The 19549-nt window shown below is 37.9% G+C and overlaps 1 protein-coding gene across 1 annotated transcript in view; it reads left to right on the plus strand.

The window, feature by feature from the left end:
• The window catches only part of RLF (RLF zinc finger), an 83447-nt gene that overhangs the window by 35289 nt on the left and 28609 nt on the right, over positions 1–19549 (plus strand). The window contains exons 4-5 of the mRNA XM_027059553.2: positions 1986–2118; positions 8953–9155. Of these exons, the coding sequence (XP_026915354.1) occupies positions 1986–2118; positions 8953–9155 (336 nt within the window). The remainder of the gene's footprint in view (positions 1–1985; positions 2119–8952; positions 9156–19549) is intronic.

Here is a 19549-nt window from a genome sequence, read left to right on the forward strand (position 1 = left end):
TTCCCTATTTTCAGCTTGTGTAACCCACGTCTTTTGCCTATGTGAATATGAAAATACATCCTGAAATGAATTTTCTAATAAACAAAACCGCAATCCTGTTCTTTGCAACTTTTTTTTAAGTTTATTTATTTTGAGGGAGAGAATGAGCAGGGGAGGGGTAGAGATGAAGGGAGACAATGAATAAGAGCAAACACATTAAAATTTCAGAATATGGGAACAACCAATAATCCTCACTAGTAATAGTGGACATTGGAGACATATACTTAATCATTTATGTCAAGTTAAATTTCTGACTCCTTTCTCCTGACCCTTTGTGTACATAAATATTTTAAAGAACAAACTATTGGCAATTATATTTTGTTTTCCGAGGAGATAGAATGATAGCTGATAACCTAGACTTTCCATGACATTTTGTATAGAGCCACTTTTCATTTAAAAAGTCTTTTGAGGGGCACCTGGGTGGCTCAGTCGGTTAAGCATCCAACTTCGGCTCAGGTCATGATCTCGCGGTCCGTGAGTTCGAGCCCTGCATCAGGCTCTGTGCTGACAGCTCAGAGCCTGGAGCCTGCTTCAGATTCTGTGTCTCCCTCTCTCTCTGACCCTCCCCCATTCATACTCTGTCTCTCTGTGTCTCAAAAATAAATAAACATTAAAAAAATAATAATAAAAAAATAACGTCTTTTGATAGAAGAATTTAAACAATGAAAAAATTTATCAGTTGGCATCATTAAATTAATATTTCTATTAGAAGGAATACATTGCCTTTGTGAATACCATGGAACCGTTTATTTATTAAAAAAGTTTTTTTTAATGTTTACTTTTGAGAGAGAGAGTGTGCAAGGCAGGGCAGGGGCAGGAAGAGAGGGAGATAGAGGATCTGAAGCAGGCTGTTTGCTGACAGAAGAGAACCCGATTGTGGGGCTCGAACTCACAAACCGCGAGATCATGACCTGAGCTGAAGTCTGGCGCTTAACTAACTGAGCCATCAAAGTGCCTTGTGAATACTGTGGAATCTTTTAAAAGAAAGGTATTAAATAGCCTTAAAATAATTTAGTAATTGGACAGTTGGGTGGCTCAGTCTGTTAAGCCTCCAACTTCAGGTCATGATCTCATGGTTCATGAGTCTCATAGTTTGTGAGTTCAAGCCCTGCATCGGGCTCTGTGCTGAAAGCTCAGCCTGCTTCAGATTCTGTGTCTCCCTCTCTCTCTGCCCTTCCTGGCTCCCACTTGTCTGTCTCTTTCTCAAAAATAAATAAACATTAAAATATTTTTTTTTAAATAAAATTATTAATGTGAGGTTGTAAATTGAATTATGGTCGTAATTTTACCTAAGGAGAATTTAGGAAAACATTTTATTTTATTTTTAAGTTTATTTTGAGAGAGCGAGTGTGTGTGAGCATGGGAGGGAAAGAGAAGGAGAGAGAATCTCAAGCAGGCTCTGTGCTGTCAGCACAGAGCCCAACACGGGGCTTGAACCCACAAACCATGAGATCATGACCTGAGCTGAAATGAAGAGTCAGACACTTAACCAACCAAGCCCCCAGAAACCCCTAGGAAAACATTTTAAAGGTGCTCTTTAGTGAAAATACCCTAGTTTCTTTTCTTTTTTTTTTTTTTTTAAGTTTATTTTGAGAGAGAGAGAAGTGGGGGGGGGGGGCAGAGAGAGGGAGGGGGAGAGAGAGAATTCCAAGCAGGCTCTGTACTGTCAGCAAGGAACCTGACACAGGGCTCGAATTCACCAACTGTGAGATTATGATCTGAGCTGAAACCAAGAGCCAGACTTTCAAATGACTGAGCCACCCAGGCGCCCCTCTAGTTTCACTTTTAAAAATAAACAGAGCTTTGAGGATGGTTTTTTTTCCTGCTTATTTCTCTTTTGGAAATCTAAGTTCCTTTCATAGACATTCAGATACATTGAAAAGGCAAAAAATACATTTTATATTGCTTATTAGTCTGTTTTCTGGATATGCTGTTTTTTGTTTTAGGAGTCACATGATGCATTATTGGAATTTGGGAATAATAACCTACAAATATTGGTTCATGTTACCAAGGAAGGAGTGTGGAAAAACCCAGTTCTTCTTAAAATTCTGTCTCAACAGCCAGTAGAAACAGAAGAAGGTAAGCCATAAAACTTTACTGACTATATTGAAGGAAGACTTAGATCTAAGAGAATTAGAATTCATTTATGGCTTAAAATTTTGTAAATATCACCTGTGTATCCCTACCCAGTCTGTTCTCCTTTGAATAGTAAAAACTAACCGTTAGCATTTAATGTCTTCCTAGTCTTTAGTATATGGTAGAGCTTTGCTCGTGTGTTGTTCACTGGTTACTACAACTAAGGACCATGGAAAAATTGCTTTTTTATTTTAAACTTATGAAATAATTGGAATTTAGCATTTTGTAGAGAAATGCAAAGAATGAAAATTTTATTTACAAAATTGTCAGTTTAACACCAGAAGATTTATGGAATTGAGTTGGTATTTGCATTTTAGACACAAAAAGTTATTTCATTTGGTACCACGACCAATTGTGATTTCATTTGCTTTAAGTTAGTAGAAAATTAAAAGGATCACATTCTGTTAAGTATGTTTCAGGAATAAAAATGAGCTTCAGAAGAGTTTTTATTTATACTTTCGGTATATCTTTAACTTAGGTCTTGAACAGACCATTTGAATGTTGATGCCTTAAAATATCCTAGTTAGCTTATTCATTCACCAAGTTTGACAGCCTACTGTAGACATGCTGTTTGGGTTTTCCGTATAGTGAGAAGATTGGCAAGGAGGGTACTTAGAGTTTTCTCTTGATCCCTTTCCTCTGCTAATTCTCCTGCTTATTAGTCACATTGACAAAAGAGGAAAAGAATAAAGGAAAAAGCTGTTAAATAGAAAAGAGGTTGGTTTTATTGTTTTCTGTTCAGGTTCCCAGTATATGTCATCCCATTTGTGGATATAGGCAAATGGAGGCTAAAATATCACCTTTCTTATTAATATAAGTTGCTTAGAGGATAGAGCCAAATAGTTTCAGAAGAATCCCAGAATTAGGCAGATCCCAGTCCAGATAAAGTCTGACTAGGCAGAGAAGAGCACTTAATTCTGTTACTCTCTAGAGGCAGGCCTAAGCTCAACAGGAAGAAGGCTAGACTAGCATTAAATGTCCCCACTTTATTTTCCCTTGATGTACGAGTCAAATACATCACCCCACCTCAGGAGTTAACAGTACTTAATTTCTTTTCACATAGAAAAAAATCAAGAGATGGAGAGAAGCACTGTTCACCTAACATCTTGTGGTATCCTATCTATTCAGTAAAGATGAAGTGCCCACTATCTGTAAGACTGTGCACAGAACAGTGACATGTCTAAGGAATTATTCTGTGAACTAGCATATAAATGGTGGGCAGCCTATATAGTCTGCCTGCTTTCTCAGTTGGCCCTGACTCTAATTTCAGGTCAGAAGATTAGAAAGCTTTCTTTAGGGGAGCCTGGGGGGCTCCGTCAGTTAAGCAGCCGACTCTTGGTTTTGGTTAAGGTCATGCTCCCATGGTTTGTGAGTTTGAGCCGTACATCGGCCCCTGCGCTGACAGTGTGGATGGAGCCTGCTGGATCCTCTGTCTCCCTCTCTCTGCCCCTCCCCTGCTCGTGCCCGTGTGCATGTGCTCAAAAATAAACATTACAGAAATTAAAGAAAGCTTCTTTTATAGCCCCACTGCCCTTTGTAGCCCAGGTATTAACATATATTTGAAATTAGAAAGCAGTGATTATCCTCTCGTTGATTCTCTTCTGTTCAATGATGTAGTCATCAGAAGCATAAAAGTACACATTTTAAGCCTCCAAGGAACTCAGTAAATGCTTTTCCGTTTATTTTTGTGGATTTAAAAAAAGATCTGTCAGGGTTTTGTTTTTCCTGCCTTGAATTCTTGAATTTTGTGACCTCCCCCCCCCCCCCCCCCGCCCAAAGTTTATTACTGAAGTATGTAATGAGTATCGGTTGTTGGCACTTCTGCCTGGCATAATCAGCAGGGAAATAGCAGGTTCTCCCACCCAGATTCCAGCCCAGGTACTGAAGGCCTTTCCACCCCAGGCTACCCCAGCAGCCTGCCACAGATGATGGGGATGGCAAGACCAAGCCCAGCTAAGGTCTCACTCGTAGTTTCCGTCCTGAGCTCCAGGATCCAGGTAACCTACAGACTAGGAGACCTGAGCTACCATCAGTGGGGAGCCCCCACTACCATAATGGAGAGATTCCATCTACAACTCAAAGGACACCCAGAGCCACCATCTGATATCTGCCAGTTTTGCCAACTGACCTGTACCCTACCCACCTACCCAGCCCCCCGCCCCCACCCTTTCCCATAACTTATGCCAGTAGGAGACTCAGGAGGGCCAAAGCCACAGTCTTTTCCTTTTTTTCTCTCTCCCCTCCCAAAGGTTGAAGGAACGGATACATCCTTGTTCAGAGTCACCAACTCCTTTCCCAAATCAGGCTGGTAAGGAACCAGCTCTTATACCTCCTCCTGGTTGTTTTTCTTTCCCACCCCAGTTTATTTTTTGTGTCCCTTCTGCCCCCTACCTCGGAAGCCATTTTATGAATTGTCAGGTGCCACTTGAGCCTTCCAGTAAAAATAAAAACAGGCTTTCCTGTTAAAAAATAAAAAAACGGCTGTTTTTAATTGGACCTTAAATGTTAACCATTTTTTACGTGATGAAGTATTGTGATGTTTGCAGTTTACTTTTAAATGGTTCAGGAAAAGAAAAGCGAAGTAAAGAAATGACAAAACAGTTCATTTGTTGAATCTAGATGGAAGAAAGGATATATGATTAAAAATTATTTTATACTAAAATGACCAAAAAAATACAGAAAGAGTCCCAATTAGGAAGGGGATTTCTATACTTTATTATATCATTTTTAAATATTGAATGTATGGATGGATTTCGTTTTAAAAAACAAAGTTAAGATACATAACTTGAAATGAATTTATCTATAAAGCTTATTTATTTATAAAGTTTATCCATCCTGAGAGAGAGAGCACAACTGAGGGAGGAACAGAGAGAGAGAATCCCAAGTAGGCTCTGTGCTGTGAGTGCAGAGCCGGATGCAGGGCCTGAATTCCTGAACCATGAGATCATGAACTGAGCCAAAGTCTGCCGCTTAACCACCTGAGCCACCCAGGTGCCCCTGTTTTTTTTTTTTTTTTAATTTTTTAAATGTTTATTTTTTGACAGCATGCAAGGGCCTGAGCAGGGGAGGGGCAGAGAGGGAGAGAGAAATCCCAAGCAGGCCCTGAGTTGTCAGCGTAGAGCGTGACGCCGTGCTTGAACTCATGAACTGTGAGATCATGATCTGAGGCAAAACCAAGAGTCTGGATGCTTAACTGACTGCACCACCCGGGCAGCCCTGAAATGAATTTTAAAATGCAAGATTGGTCTGTATGTTCAAAGTCGATATGGTGGTTTAACTATAGTACATTGAGTAAATTAGTTTTACCTCTATAATTTAGAGTGTTTGTTATGTGATAAGTACCATATTAGTGCTTTCCATATCTCATTTAGTCCATAAACCAGGTGAGACATTACACATGCCTAAGGCCACGTGGTTAAAATTGGGAGGCAGAATTTGAACACAGGTGAGGAGATATTGAAAGTTTTTGATTGAAGCATGATAACCACTCAGTTGCTAAATACATGGTTTTGTAAAACCTCTCTAATATGTAAGGCATTGTGTTTAGTGCTGCAGGGGATACAGAAGTTAACAAGACACGGTATTCACAAATTGCTGATGGTGTAGTAAGGGAGAAGACAGAAACAGATAATAGCAACTAGTATTGAGCATTTACTCTGTGCCTGGCCCTGTGCCAAGTGTCTTATCTGTGTTACGGTAGTTCATCTATGATTCATTCAGCTCTGTGAGGTGGATATTACTAATTTTTTTTTTAATAGATGAAGAAACTTGAGGCTCAGAGAGGTCAGTTAATTGTCTAAGGGTCTCACAGCTAGTATGTGTCAGAGTCCTGATTCACCCTCACATTGAATGTGATTCCAAAACATGAGGTAGTAATCTCTGTACACTGTAATCCTTTATTCCTGTAGTTAAAGAGAAAAGTAAGTACAGTGAAGGAAGTAAAATACTGTGGGAATTGTTTTTTTTATTGCTGTAAGAATTTAGAAGAAGGTGGGTTGTATAGCTCTTCAGGGTGAGATTTGTGAAAATGCTTATAGCCTTTTATAGGGCAGATACACAGAGCAGAATCTGATGATAGGCAGAATAGGATATTGGGGTGACAGATGTGGCAGGAAATAATATGAAAGAATTAGATTGGGAGGTTTTTTTAAATGTTTATTTATTTTAATTTTTGTGAATGTTTATTATTTTTGAGACAAAGAGACAAAGCATGAGTGGGGAAGGGGCAGAGAGAGAGAGGGAGACACAGAATCTGAAGCAAGCTCCAGGCTCTGAGCTGTCAGCAAAGAGCCTGACGCGGGGCCGTGAACTGTGAACTCATGAACCGTGAGATCATGACCTGAGCTGAAGTCAGACGCGTAACTGACTGAGCCACCCAGGTGCCCCTAATATATTTATATATAGAGAGAGACAGAGAGACAGAGAGAGAGAGAGAGAGAGAGAGAGAGATCTATCTATCAGTTACTGTTTTGGGGGGAAGAAGGCCGGAGGACTGGAGTTAGGGCAGAAAGGAGATAACTTTATAAACATTTTTTTGTGTTTCTGAATTTTATGTCATGTGCATATATGGTATTACTTATTTTTTAAAAGAATTTAAGAAACTGTACAGATCTATATATCTATATATGTATATACGTATCTATATGTATATATATGTATATATGTATCTATATGTATATAGATATATAGATATAGATCTACTTATTTATTTATTTACACACAAGCGAACATGAGTGGGGGAGGGGCAGAGAGAGAGGGAGAGAGAATCCCAAGCAGTCCAGAGCCCAATGTGGGGCTCAATCCCATGAACTGGGAGATCATGACCTGAGCCAAAATCAAGAGTCAGATCCTCAACTGACCAAGACACCCAGGTGCCCCTGATTGGGGAGTTTTAAAAAGAATTGCTAGCATACAATAAGGATATAATAATAATTGAGGGATGGAATTGGCAAGGAGGGATAATGCTAAACGTTCATTTCTGTATGATTGAGAGAATACCATTACTGAAAATAGAAGTAAGGAATGAGGAGCTATTTGAGAGGGAGATGTGATTATGAGTTCGTTTTGTGGAATTTAGTGCCTATGGGACTAAAACGGAAAAATCCAAGTGAAAGTGATCTGTTTTCCAGCCATACTTTTTGATCTTGACTACATTATTAGAGTATCTGTGGAATTTAAAACCAACACACACAGACACACATTCTCTATCCCCCTCTCTCCCTCCCCAGGCTTCACCTGCTAAATCAAAATCTGCAGTTAGAGCTCTAGAATCTAGACCTTTTTGAGCTACCACAGGAAATAGGCACCTTCCACCTATATAGAATGACCTATATGATATATTTAGTGGGAAAAGAAATAGGTCCTCTGTACTCAGAATATTTCTGGAAGAAATTGGAAACAGTTATTGTTTTGGGGGGAAGGAGACTGGGGGACTGGAGTTAGGGCAGAAAGGAGACAACTTTATAAACTTTTTTTGTGTTTTTGAATTTTATGTCATGTGCATATATGGTATTACTTGTTTTTTAAAAGAATTTCAGAAACTGTACAGTTGGTTCGGATGTAAAGACTGGGCAAGTAGTTTATCCCTGTCCCCACAGTGGTTTATCATTAATACAATGATTTCCACTCCATAGATCTCATGCTTGTAGACATAGCAGCATGGGTATCATCTGAGAAGCTTGTTGGAAAAACAAAATCTCAGGTCCCATCCCAGACCCACTGAATTAGAATCTGCATTTTACTAAGATACCCCAGGTGATTCAGAAGGCACTTTCAAGTTTGAGAAACACTATTTTAGATGGAACATCTAAAGCAGTTTGTTTACTCATGACTTGTCTTGACCTACGATATTCTCACCTCTGTTCTTTAAATAATAGTAACGATGCCACACACTTGTTGAGTGTATGCTGTTCGTAAGTCGTGGGATCGTCTAGAACACTGTAAAAATCAGTGCTCAGATGCTTAATATTTAGTACTGCCCAGAGCAGCATTTTCCAAAGTGTGTACTGAACCAGGAACATATATTTTACATTATGCTAATAATATGTGTAAAAGGGTTCTCTGGTCAAATCAGTTTGGGAGACATTGGGTTAAATAAAAGTGAACAGTTTTCTTTATTGCAGGACTGTTCAGAGATTTGACCAAGGAATCCTTTTTTTTTCTAGGACTATCTCTCAGGTCTTTTGGTCGGTGGAACACACTTTGAGAAATTCCTGGTTTAGAGGAAAGAACACCACTGGCTTTGGAATCCTTGGCAAGTTACCTAATTTCTCTGAATATTAATTTTCCTAACCTTAAACTGGGGATAATAATACTTGCCTTGGTGGTGGTGTGAAGAATAAGTGAGAGGTATATAGAAACACTCAGCCTAAAGCTTGGTACCTCATAAAAGTGTTCGAGTGGTAGTTGTTAATATTACACAGGCTGCTTCTTTTTCTTGCATTTATGCTTGTTGTTCATATCCATATTCCTTAATATCCTTATCAGAAAGTGAGGGAGGAGAAAGTCAAATAATTAATTTTAATAAAGTGTTAGTAGCTTTATTAAGAGGTTTGGTGTTTAGAATAAAACTACAAATAATGTGGGAATCATTAGCAAAATTTATCTTGCTATCTGCTCTGTTAGATGAGTATTGAGATCAGAATATACTTCCCAAGTTATATCAACCGAATTTTTATTCACTAAAAACAAACCAACAACAAAAGATATCAAACTATCGTCTTAACCTTGACATGTTATGAGGTATGTTATCAGACTTTCATTTTTCCTTTCTCCTAGTCAATAAATTGATTGCACAAGAAGGACCTTCCTTTCTGCAAATGCGAATAAAACATTTGTTGAAATCTAACTGCATCCCTCAGGCCACTGCTTTATCAAAACTGTGTGCAGAATCTAAGGAAATTTCAAATGTGTCATCTTTTCAGCAAGCCTATATCACATGCTTATGTTCCATTCTCCCGAATGAAGATGCTATTAAGGAGGTGAGTAAAGCAAATAAGTGCTGGTTGTCACTCACACTTACTATGAAGTTAATAGATTTTGATAAATGTTGCATGCCAGGATGAAAACCAAGAATTATTTTTTTCTGGCTACTGAAAAGTGCCGTATTAATTGTATATAACTGTTCAACAGAGTGAATATAAAGTTATGTCTTATAGGTGGATTTGAAAGTAGATAATTAAAGAATATGCAGGTGGGTATTTATGTGTTAGGGCAATGGTTTGCTTTGAAATTTTCAAATGTAAAAGGTGTTTTTCTTTTTTTTAAAGTAATGATTTCTATATGTTTGGGAAATACAGAAATTATTAATACTAACATCAAGGGATAAACTAAAGTAGGAATGTCACTTAGCTTTCATTTAAGGTACTTTACACATGTAACTGTAAGCAGAGAAATATGGGACTTTAGAACCTGTGAATATGTTTTGAACTATAATTAAATGCACAAGCTGGGTACTGTGGAAAATAATAAAATAATTGAATCTTTTTTAAAAATTATTTTATCAGTCACATTGCATTTTTTAACCCGAACCCTTTTCTTTAAAATGTTGGAATTCGTTTTCTCTAATCGTTTTTGATAAATTACATAGGAAAAGATGAATAATTTCTAGCTATATTCTGTCATCTACCTATAATTCTCCTAGATCTGGTACATGGATTCTCATTTTACTTCTCTGTTAAACCTTTCCTATTAAAGGTAATAATCCCAAGGATCTGATTTTATGCTGTAGTAATTCTTAAACTTTAATGATAGTTTCAACTTACAGTTTTATTTATAATATCCTACTCCAAATGCAACTCTCTCTTGCCAGCTCACTCACTCCAGGACCAAAAGTCTATTGATCCCGCTTGCCTTCATCCTCCTCATGTACGCCTTTCCCTCCTTAAACTCTGCTTTTCCATAGTCAATCAATATTATCACTCCCTAAGTTTCTCGACTGGTCTCTCCCTTAATTGCACTTATTTGACTAACCACCATCTTGATTATCTCTAAATCTTTACCTACTCTCTATCTTTTCCTGCACCATTGGGGTCAAACTGGGGTGGAGAAAACCAGCCTACTGATTTTACCAGTAATCAGTCACACTATATTTTTTTACGCTATTTGCTCTCCCACTTTCATAAAGTACTGTTTCATACTGTGTCCTTTCTTTTCAAATGTATACTGTAATGCCTTTTGCCCCATCACATTTTGCATTGATGAACTTTCTCCCTATTTCTCTGAGGAAATTGAGGCAGTTGGAAGGGGGTTTCTGTAAGCTGCTTCCATGACATCTATTCACCTACCTGTATCTGTGCGTGCGCACCTTCTCTTCCATTACTAAAGATAACTGTATCTGTTCTCCTGCCTAAGGCCAGTCCCCCCCGACTTCAGTATCATATCCCATCTGCTGTTGCCCCCTCAAGGATAATGCTTATTTCTCTACTGTATCATCAGTTCCCCCTCTACTGCAACCATCCTATCAGCATTTATGCTATTACTTCTTTCATCTTTAAAAAAGAAATCTTTAGATTCCACTTCCCCATCCAACGACCACCCCATTCTTCTCCTGGCCTTTCAGCATAATTTCTTGAATGAATTGTGTGAATTTACTGTTCTAACATCGTTCTCCTCTAACACATTATAATATGGCATTCACCCCTGCCAGTCTATCACATCACTAAATCCAATGATGATTTCTCAGCTTTCATCTTATTCAATCTGACTTCTTAACTTTGTCTTTTAAACATTTTTTTTAGGTTTATTTATTTATTTATTTATTTTGAGAGAGAGTACAAGGAGGGAAGGGACAGAGAGAGAAGGGGAGAGAGAAAAATCCCTAGCAGGCTCCAAGCTGTCAGTGCAGACCCTGACACGGGGCTCAGTCTCCTGAACCCATGAGATCCTGAACTGAGCCAAAGTCAAGAGTCAGCTGCTTAACTGACTGAGCCACCCAGGCACTTTCTAGGGTATTGCATTCTCCTGGTTTTCTATGCATCTAACTGGTTAGTCAGTCTTTCTTAGTTCTAACCTGTTCTTCCTCCTCATCTCTCTGTTGAGTAAATGTTACAGTACTCTAGGACTCTGTCCTTATGTGTCCTCTCTTTTCTACCTACAAGCATGCCCTTGGTGACTTCTTTTAGATTCCTGTTTTTAAATACCAACTGTTGTCTGCATCTCAAATGTTTTATCTCCAGCCCAGTCCTCTCCTCTGAACTCCAGACTCACATATCCAGCTACCTAATCACTATCTCTACTGGTATGGCTAATAGCATCTCAGACTTCATATGTCCATAACTAAGCTCCTGATCTACCTGATATTCGGGCTTTGTTTTTATGCGCTTTCTTCCAAATGAAGTCAGTTGCTGTCCAGTCTCAGTGTTGCAGGTGAAGGGGGGAAGGTAGTGAATAACCAGCTACCATTTTTTTTTCAGTCCTTACTGTATGTTAAATGCTATGCTGAATGCTTTATATATATTTTGTCACATTTAATTCTCACAACTCTTAACTCTATTTTTATTGGTGAGGAAAATGAGGCTCAGATCAAGTAATACGTTCACGCTTACAAAGCTTAAAGTGGTTAAGGTGAGATGCAAACCTGAGTTTGGTATACTACTACTAGTATTAAAAATGCAGGATAATATATATCATCCTAGGGGATAAATACCTAAGGGTTTATATGCCGAATGCAGTGTTAGGCATTGTGTTACAAAAATTAACTTAGAAACTTCTGAACTGACCTACTTGCTTTTTACTCTCACTCTCTACATTTTATTCTTACCAAAATTAACTAGAATAATATCTTTAAAACTTAAAGTGGGGTCATGTCACTTCCTGATCAACAGCTTTCCATCTTCTTCATAATGAATCCAGAAGGCTTTATTCTATGTGTCATGGCTCCTGGAGACTTCTCTAAACATCTGACAGTATCTTCTACCATGTAACGCTCATTGTTCCATAGCAATTTGCTGTTGTTTGAACAAACCAAACACATTCCTGCCTTAGATCTTTGTGGTTGCCATTTCTTTTGCCTAGAATGCCCGTCCACAAGATACTTGGGATGGCTCGTTCACTTAACAGCATTCACATCTCACTGCAATATTGCCTTATCAGAGACCTTCTTCACTGTCCCATCTAAAATAGTGTCCTATCAGGGTGCCTGGGTGACTCAATGGGTTAAGCATCCGGTTCTTGATTTCAGCTTAGGTCATGATCTCACCATCGTGAGATTGAGCTCTGGGTTGTGCTCCATGCTGCTGTGGAGCCCACTTGGGATTCTTTCTCTCCCTCTGCTCCTCCCCTGCTTGTGTACATGCACACTGTCTCGAGTAAATAAAAGAAAAGAAAATTTATACTATCCCCCTTCTCTGTCCTTTTTTTCTTAATACCTGTTATCGTTATTATAAATATATAGACGTCCATCTAAAATGGCCTCTGTCATTCTCTGTCCCCTTACTTACCTGTTTCTTCTTTATGTTTATATTACTACTTCTGCTAGACATCATATTTGCTTCTTTTCTGTTTCCTCCCACTAGGTTGAAAACATTGTAAGGATGAAGACATTGGTTTATTCACCACTATATCTCTACATTCTGGAAGAATAGTTAGCAGCGTAATGGGCATTTATTCATAAGCGACTAACTATAAGCCCATATGCTAATTTTTTTATTTGCAGTGTTGGGAAGGGTAAGGAGATGGGAGACTGCTTATCTCTAATAACAGTTGTAGTATTTTGTGTTTGGGAAACCTAATCAGAGTTAAGTTGTAGTAATGGTTACATTCAGCACCTGATACATGCCAGAAAATTTCAGAAGAAGCAAAAATGCTAGATCGTGGACTTGATTCCTCTTCATTCTATAATAATAACAACTTTTCCTTTAATGTCTCAGCCTTTGTTTATTTAAAACTTTTGTTTGTAGCATTGTGTGAGGTACTGGCAAAAACAGAAGCGTGTGTATGGCTTACTTTGGTTGCCAGAAACAGATACAGGAAGATAAGTACTAAGCTGTATGATACTGCCCCAGAATTCAATACAAGTGGGGAGACTCTTTGTTGACTGGCATATAAGGCTTTATAAAAATTGATCCTTGATTTGGACCTTGAAATAATGTTAGGGTTTGGATGGGTAGAAAGAATAGTTTGGGGATAGCTGACTTTGGTAGTGAAGGCGGAGAAATGAATGTGTATGTTGCTGAGGCCCACTAGGGAACACCTTGCCATGGCAGAGTGGGTGTTGAGGTCTTGTGAGAAATAAGACCTGTTGGGTGGGGAGAAGGGGGAGGCCTTGGAAACTCTAGTGAATTAAAACTGATTTGATGCAGTAGAAATTAGAAAGGTTTTGAAGGTGGGGATTGAAATGACAAACAGTATTTTAGGAAGCTTAGAAAGAAGATATATTAGGCTTAGAAGAGATTGATTGGAGTTAGCAAGAGGACTTAATGTCAAGAGACTCGTGAGGCCTGGGAGACTGGAAGAATGACAGTGTTCCGCTAACTGATCAGAATGGCAAAGAAGAAAGATATGGACAACAAGGAGGGCTTGGGAGAATAATCAGCTTTGTTTTGTCCATGACTTTCCTGGTTTATTAATAACAGGACAACAAAACAGGATTTCTTCCTGAAGTTACATAATTAATTCCTTTCAACAAATTTGTTGAGTTTGTAAGGAACGAAGTTAGAGGAAATGTGATTTGATTCTCTACAACAGAGGTTGGCAAACTATGGCATGTGGGCCAGATCCACCCAACTACCTTTTTTTGTAAATAAAATTTTACCGGAACACAGTCATGCCCATTTGCTTATTGTTTATGGCTGTGTTTACAGTGGTAGAGTTGAGTAGCTGTAACAGACTACCTGGCCCACGAAGCTGAAAATATTTTTTACCTGGCACTTTATAAAAAATGTTTGCTAGTCCTTGCTCTACAAGAATCAGATTTTCCAGTGTATAGTAAACATTGACTATCATTTAGTCTACTCCTGCATGGTTTACCAGTGATGAAACTGAAGCCAAGATGATAATGTTTCCAAGGCCCTACCTGCATTAAGCTAATTAGAGAGTCGAAGCCCAGGCTAGAACACAGATCTCCTTGCTTTCTGGCCAGCCTTTTTTTCCACTGTACAACTTATTTCCAGTTGGTAAATACAACGAGCCATGTTATAATAGGAAACATCTTAGTGGTATATCATCTATTCATATTTATACATTTATGTATAGGTGTGATTTAAAACATTATATAATGATTGAGATTAATTACTTAAATATATCAATGCAAAAACATTTAGCACACATCATAAAATTTTAAAAGGAACACTGGTACCATCATAATTAGTCTCACCCAGTTGTGCTTTCTTTTGCAACTGACAATAGAATTAAAGAGAGTCTTTAAAATTTGCTTTGGAAAAGTATAATGAATCACTAGACGTTCATTAATCAGGTTTAAAATCAGCATGTGTTCTAAAGTAGCAGAGTTCTATACACATTTGCCATCTACTTCAACTGAGTTCAGAAGAGTCAAATTAACTTGAGCAACAGCTGGGAATAAGAGTATTTGTATGTTGGCTCCTGTGGGTATCACCATAATGGGTGTGTGTAATAGGAAACCTCTGCTAGGGAAGATTTAGCCAGACACATACAATTAAGATTACTTGAGGGGATCACCTTGAAAGCCAAAATTCACAACCCCAAACTCAGAACCTCAGTGGAATCCTCAAGTTTCAGTTTCATTTAGAATTGAATGATACGATATTACTATTAGTTCTGTACATGAAAGATTTTTAATGAAAGTTACAGACTTGGTCATGGCCTAGTGTCCCAAGTGGATGTTTCCTATATTTTTTTCATTACTGAAGGAGGAAATCTTTGCAAAGATCAAGTTTTCCACATATAATATGAAGGATAATGAGATTGTAAACATGAAGCCCTTCTATTATTACGAAGAGCCAAGGAATCTGTCAGTAGAACTCTTGGCACAGTTAAGGCAGGAGTCCATTTCTGTTTTAATCCCTGAATGAACTATTTCTTCAGTGTCTAATGTTAATATACACAACAGGAGAGGCTTCTTTCTTTTCTTGATGTGGGAAGAAAAAGACAAACAGTACCTAATTTACTCACTAGTCTAGCACTGTTGGGAATTGACATAATCACTAGGTATAGATGATAAACAGCAAATACATTTAAGCAGGATCCATTGGGAATTCAGTTTGGGAGTAGAAGAAAAAGTAAACAGGAGCATAGAAATTTCAGGTGTAGCTTAAATAAGAATCAAGATTAAGATCGATCCTGAACAAGGAATAATAACAAAGTGTGTAATTACATTTAAAATTGAAGTGTAAATAATTTTACTTTATTGTATGGGGAATGAAACGTACTCTCAAAAAATACATTAAAGGGATGCCTGGGTGGCTCAGTTGGTTAAACTTCTGACTCACTCTTGATCTCGGCTCAGGTCATGGTCTCACAATTTGTGAGACTGAGCCCCATGTTGAGCTGTGTGCTGACAGCATGGAGCCTGCTTGGGATTCTCTTTCCCTCTCTCTCTGTTCCTCCCCTGCTTGTGCTCATTCTCTTTCTCTCTCTCTTTCTTTCTTTCTCTCTCTCTCTCTCTCTCGCTTGCTCTCAAAGTAAACTTAAATACATTAAAGGTAGAAAGGCTGTATGAAGATGTTGAGGGTTTGAGTATTTAAATATTTTCTCTCCTAATGTAGAGGTCTTTCAAATAGCTTTGAAGAGACATCTTCCTAGGGCAGTTTACATCTGGATCTTGCATCTAGTCTTGCTTTAGTGGGTTATGTGTGGGTATTTTGGTTGATGTAAGATTATACTAGTGAGTCATGGAGAGTTAGATGTATAATTTTCAAGAATTGAGTAGGACATTTCAGGCTTACATACACACAGCGATAGGGTTTAATTAGAAGCATCAATGACCATTACATGCAGGTAACCACTGGTGTTAACCTAGTGCTGGTCTGTGGTATTATTGCAGTTTAAAAGAAGTCTGATTTTTAGGAGCATGGCCTTTTTTCTGTGTTGTGTCTCTGAACCTAACAGGGATGATTCTCCCAAAGGTAGACCCAGGTTTATGTGAAATGTAGACTTGCTAATTGTAACTCTTACCTTTTTCCTGTTGGAGGATACACGTGACAAGAGTCTTATTATCTGGATAACCTGAAATCCACCTTGATTCCCTTTTGAGAAAACATCAGCTTCAGTTTAAAGAGTCTGTTATGAGGAACAAATGATTTGCATTGTGCCTCAGAACTGATCAGGGGAAAAAAAAGGAAAAAGATCAGGAAAATACTAAATTCAAAACCAGTAATGTAGAGAAAGATAAATGATAAAATATTCCAGTAATGGCACTGGCCAGAATACTGGTTTACCTTGGTAGCCTAATAGTGAAAATAAGAAGGCAGATATGCTGCTTCTATTCCCCTTCTCTTATGCCAGTTGGCTACCTGTTAGACCATTGGTATTTAATTGCCAGATTATTACGAAAGTCTTCTAATTGCATTCTTGTCCCTACAGTTCACTTTCTACAATACCCAAGATGATCTTTTTTCTTTCCTTTTTAAAATAAAAGTATATATTTTGTTTATTTTTGAGAGAGCGCATACACATGTATGAGCGAGGAAGGGGCAGAGAGAGAGGGAGATGGGATCTGAAGCAGGCTCCTCACTGTCCTCACAGAGCCCCATGTGGGGCTCAAACTCACAAACTGAGATCATGATCTGAACCAAAGTCGGACACTTAACTGACTGAGCCACTCAAGCGCCCCTTGAGATAATTTTAGATTCACATATTATTGTAAGAAACAATATAGACATACTTTCCAGTCATTTAACATATATTCATTGGAGGACTCTGTTAGGCAGTGGGGATACAAGGATGAACAAGACACAAGGGAGAGGAACAGCAAACAGTATTCATACACTGTGAGACTGAGGGGAGAGTTCTGAGTTGGAAATGAGGCGTTCAAGTCATCAGCATTTGAAACCACAGGGCAAATAAGATTAACTATTTCAGAACCCTGGAAATTAACTAAAGGCTTACTACAATCCAGAGAGGTTTTATTCAAGGAAAACCGATGAATCTCCCTAAGAACAACTTGATGCCATTTTAACTTGTCCTACTTCCTGTCTCTTCCCCAGCTTCACAGTAACCTTGAAAACAAACAGCCTCAAAACTACAGTAGTAGTAGTCTATGAAAACCAGCAGCCTAGCAACCAGCTGAGGAAGCAGAATGAGCTTTGGAACTCTGCAAAAGCCCATACCTAGCATTGTCACTATTTGATCTTTGTGGCAACTTCTAAAAAGTTCCATTCTCAAGACTTGTCTTTATTTGACTCAGAGCTCACAATGACAAAAGCTGTGTCCTCAGTATGTATTTGTCAGAAACAATCAGTGGTAATTGTTTAATGTGACAGTGGTCAGAGGAGGCATTATGAGTCAGGCTAACAAGAGACTGCCCAAAAAGATTAAAGAAGAAAAGATTAAAAAAGAAAAACTGGGATATGGGACGTCATACGGGACTTTGAAAACTTTGATGTATTGCTAGGATTCTGGAAGGTAACAGGGCTCTGTGTCTGGTGAGGAATGACCTAAAATGGCCCTAATCTCGAGGCTCTGCACAGGTAGGAAATGAAAGGCAGGGCAGAGTTTTAAACTGCCTACTGAAATATTGAAAGTATGCCCCAATACACAAAGCTGCTTGGCAAAAGCAGAGACTTATTCAGGCATTTAAGTAAATGTCTTCAATACATTGAACATGTAGCTGACCATTAAGCGAACCAAGCAGAGGCTGTAGTGGCCACACATGACAAAGAATGTAGACTTTACAGAATTAATTCTAGGAAAGTCACTAAACCATCAGGCAAAAAGATCGATGGACTAGAATCCAGAATCTAGAAATAAGCCCTTCACACTTACCACCAGTTGATTATCTATGTGAATTCCAAGACAGTTCAATGGGGAAAAGAATAATCTTTTCAATGAACGGGTCTTTAACAACTGGATATCAGTTGCAAAAGAATGAAGCTTGATCCCTAATACTGTATGCAAAAAAATAACTCCAAATGGATTGTAGATATAAATATATAAATATAATACAAATATATATTATAAATACATAATTTATATACAAATATATTATCTATAAAATATATTAGATATAATCCATATTAAAATATAAACATATAATATGTAAATATTATGCTATAATATATAAATGTTAACTCTAAAGTATGACATCTTAAAATACAGGAATAATTATTTAAGGCTTTGGATTTGGCAGTTGTTTCATATTTGACACCAAAAGCACAAGTGACAAAAGAAAAATAAGACTTCATCCAACTTTGTGAAAGAACATCAAGGAACAGCAAAGTTAATCCACAGAATGAGAGAAAATATTTGCAAACCATATATCTTATAAAGGATTTGAATCTAGAATTAATGAAGAACTCTTACAAGTCACCAGTAAAAAGACAAATAATCTAATATTAAAAATGGTTAAAGGTTTTTTTGTTAAATTAATAGACTTTTTAAAAAAATTAATACATTTTTAAAAGCAGAAACAGTTTATAGAAAGTTTGAGTGGCAAGTACACAAAGCCCTTACCCCACATTTTACCTGTTAACATCTTGCCATGAGTGTGTTACATTTGTTAGAATTGTTGAACTAGTATATTATTAATTAAAATCTATAGTTTACATTAAGGCTCACTATCAGTGTTACACATTCTGTGAGTTGTGACAAACATATAATTGTGTGTATTTGTCATCACAGTAACATGCAGAATAGTTCCCCTCTTCTGAAAATGTCCTGTACTCTGCTTATTTATCCTTCCCTCTTTTTCCCCAGGCCCCTGGCATCCACTGATCTTTTTACTGCCCCCACAGTTTTGCCTTTTCCAGAATGTCATATAGTTGGAATTATGTAGTATGTAGCCTTTTCAGATTGGCTTCTTTCACTGAGCAGTATGCGTTTAAGGTTCACCATATCATTTTATGACTTCATGCTTCCTTCTTTCCTCTCTTTCCTCCCTCCTTTTCTTCCTTCCTTCCTTCCTTCACCAAACTCATATTCCTCTCTGCCTTTCTTTTTTCTTTTTCTTTTCTTTTCTTTTTTTTAAACAAACCAAAGTCCATGGTTAGGGTTCAGTCTTTGTGGTGTACATTCTGTTATCTGAAGTTCTTGGGAGTCTAGTCCTGCTGCTTATTATGTATACTGCATTTCTGGAATGGCTGGTTTAGTTGTACTTTTTATAGTTTGGGATTGTGAGCTCAGTTTTGATGGAAGTGGGTGGAAGCAAGGAGTGCTTTATTTCTGAGAATTCTAATAGGGCTTAGTTAGCATATGTCTCTCTAAATCAGTTTCAGTTTTCCTAATGCCAGGTGATTCAGAG

Source organism: Acinonyx jubatus, chromosome C1, assembly GCF_027475565.1.
Source record: "Acinonyx jubatus isolate Ajub_Pintada_27869175 chromosome C1, VMU_Ajub_asm_v1.0, whole genome shotgun sequence".
Classification (NCBI taxonomy): domain Eukaryota; kingdom Metazoa; phylum Chordata; class Mammalia; order Carnivora; family Felidae; genus Acinonyx; species Acinonyx jubatus.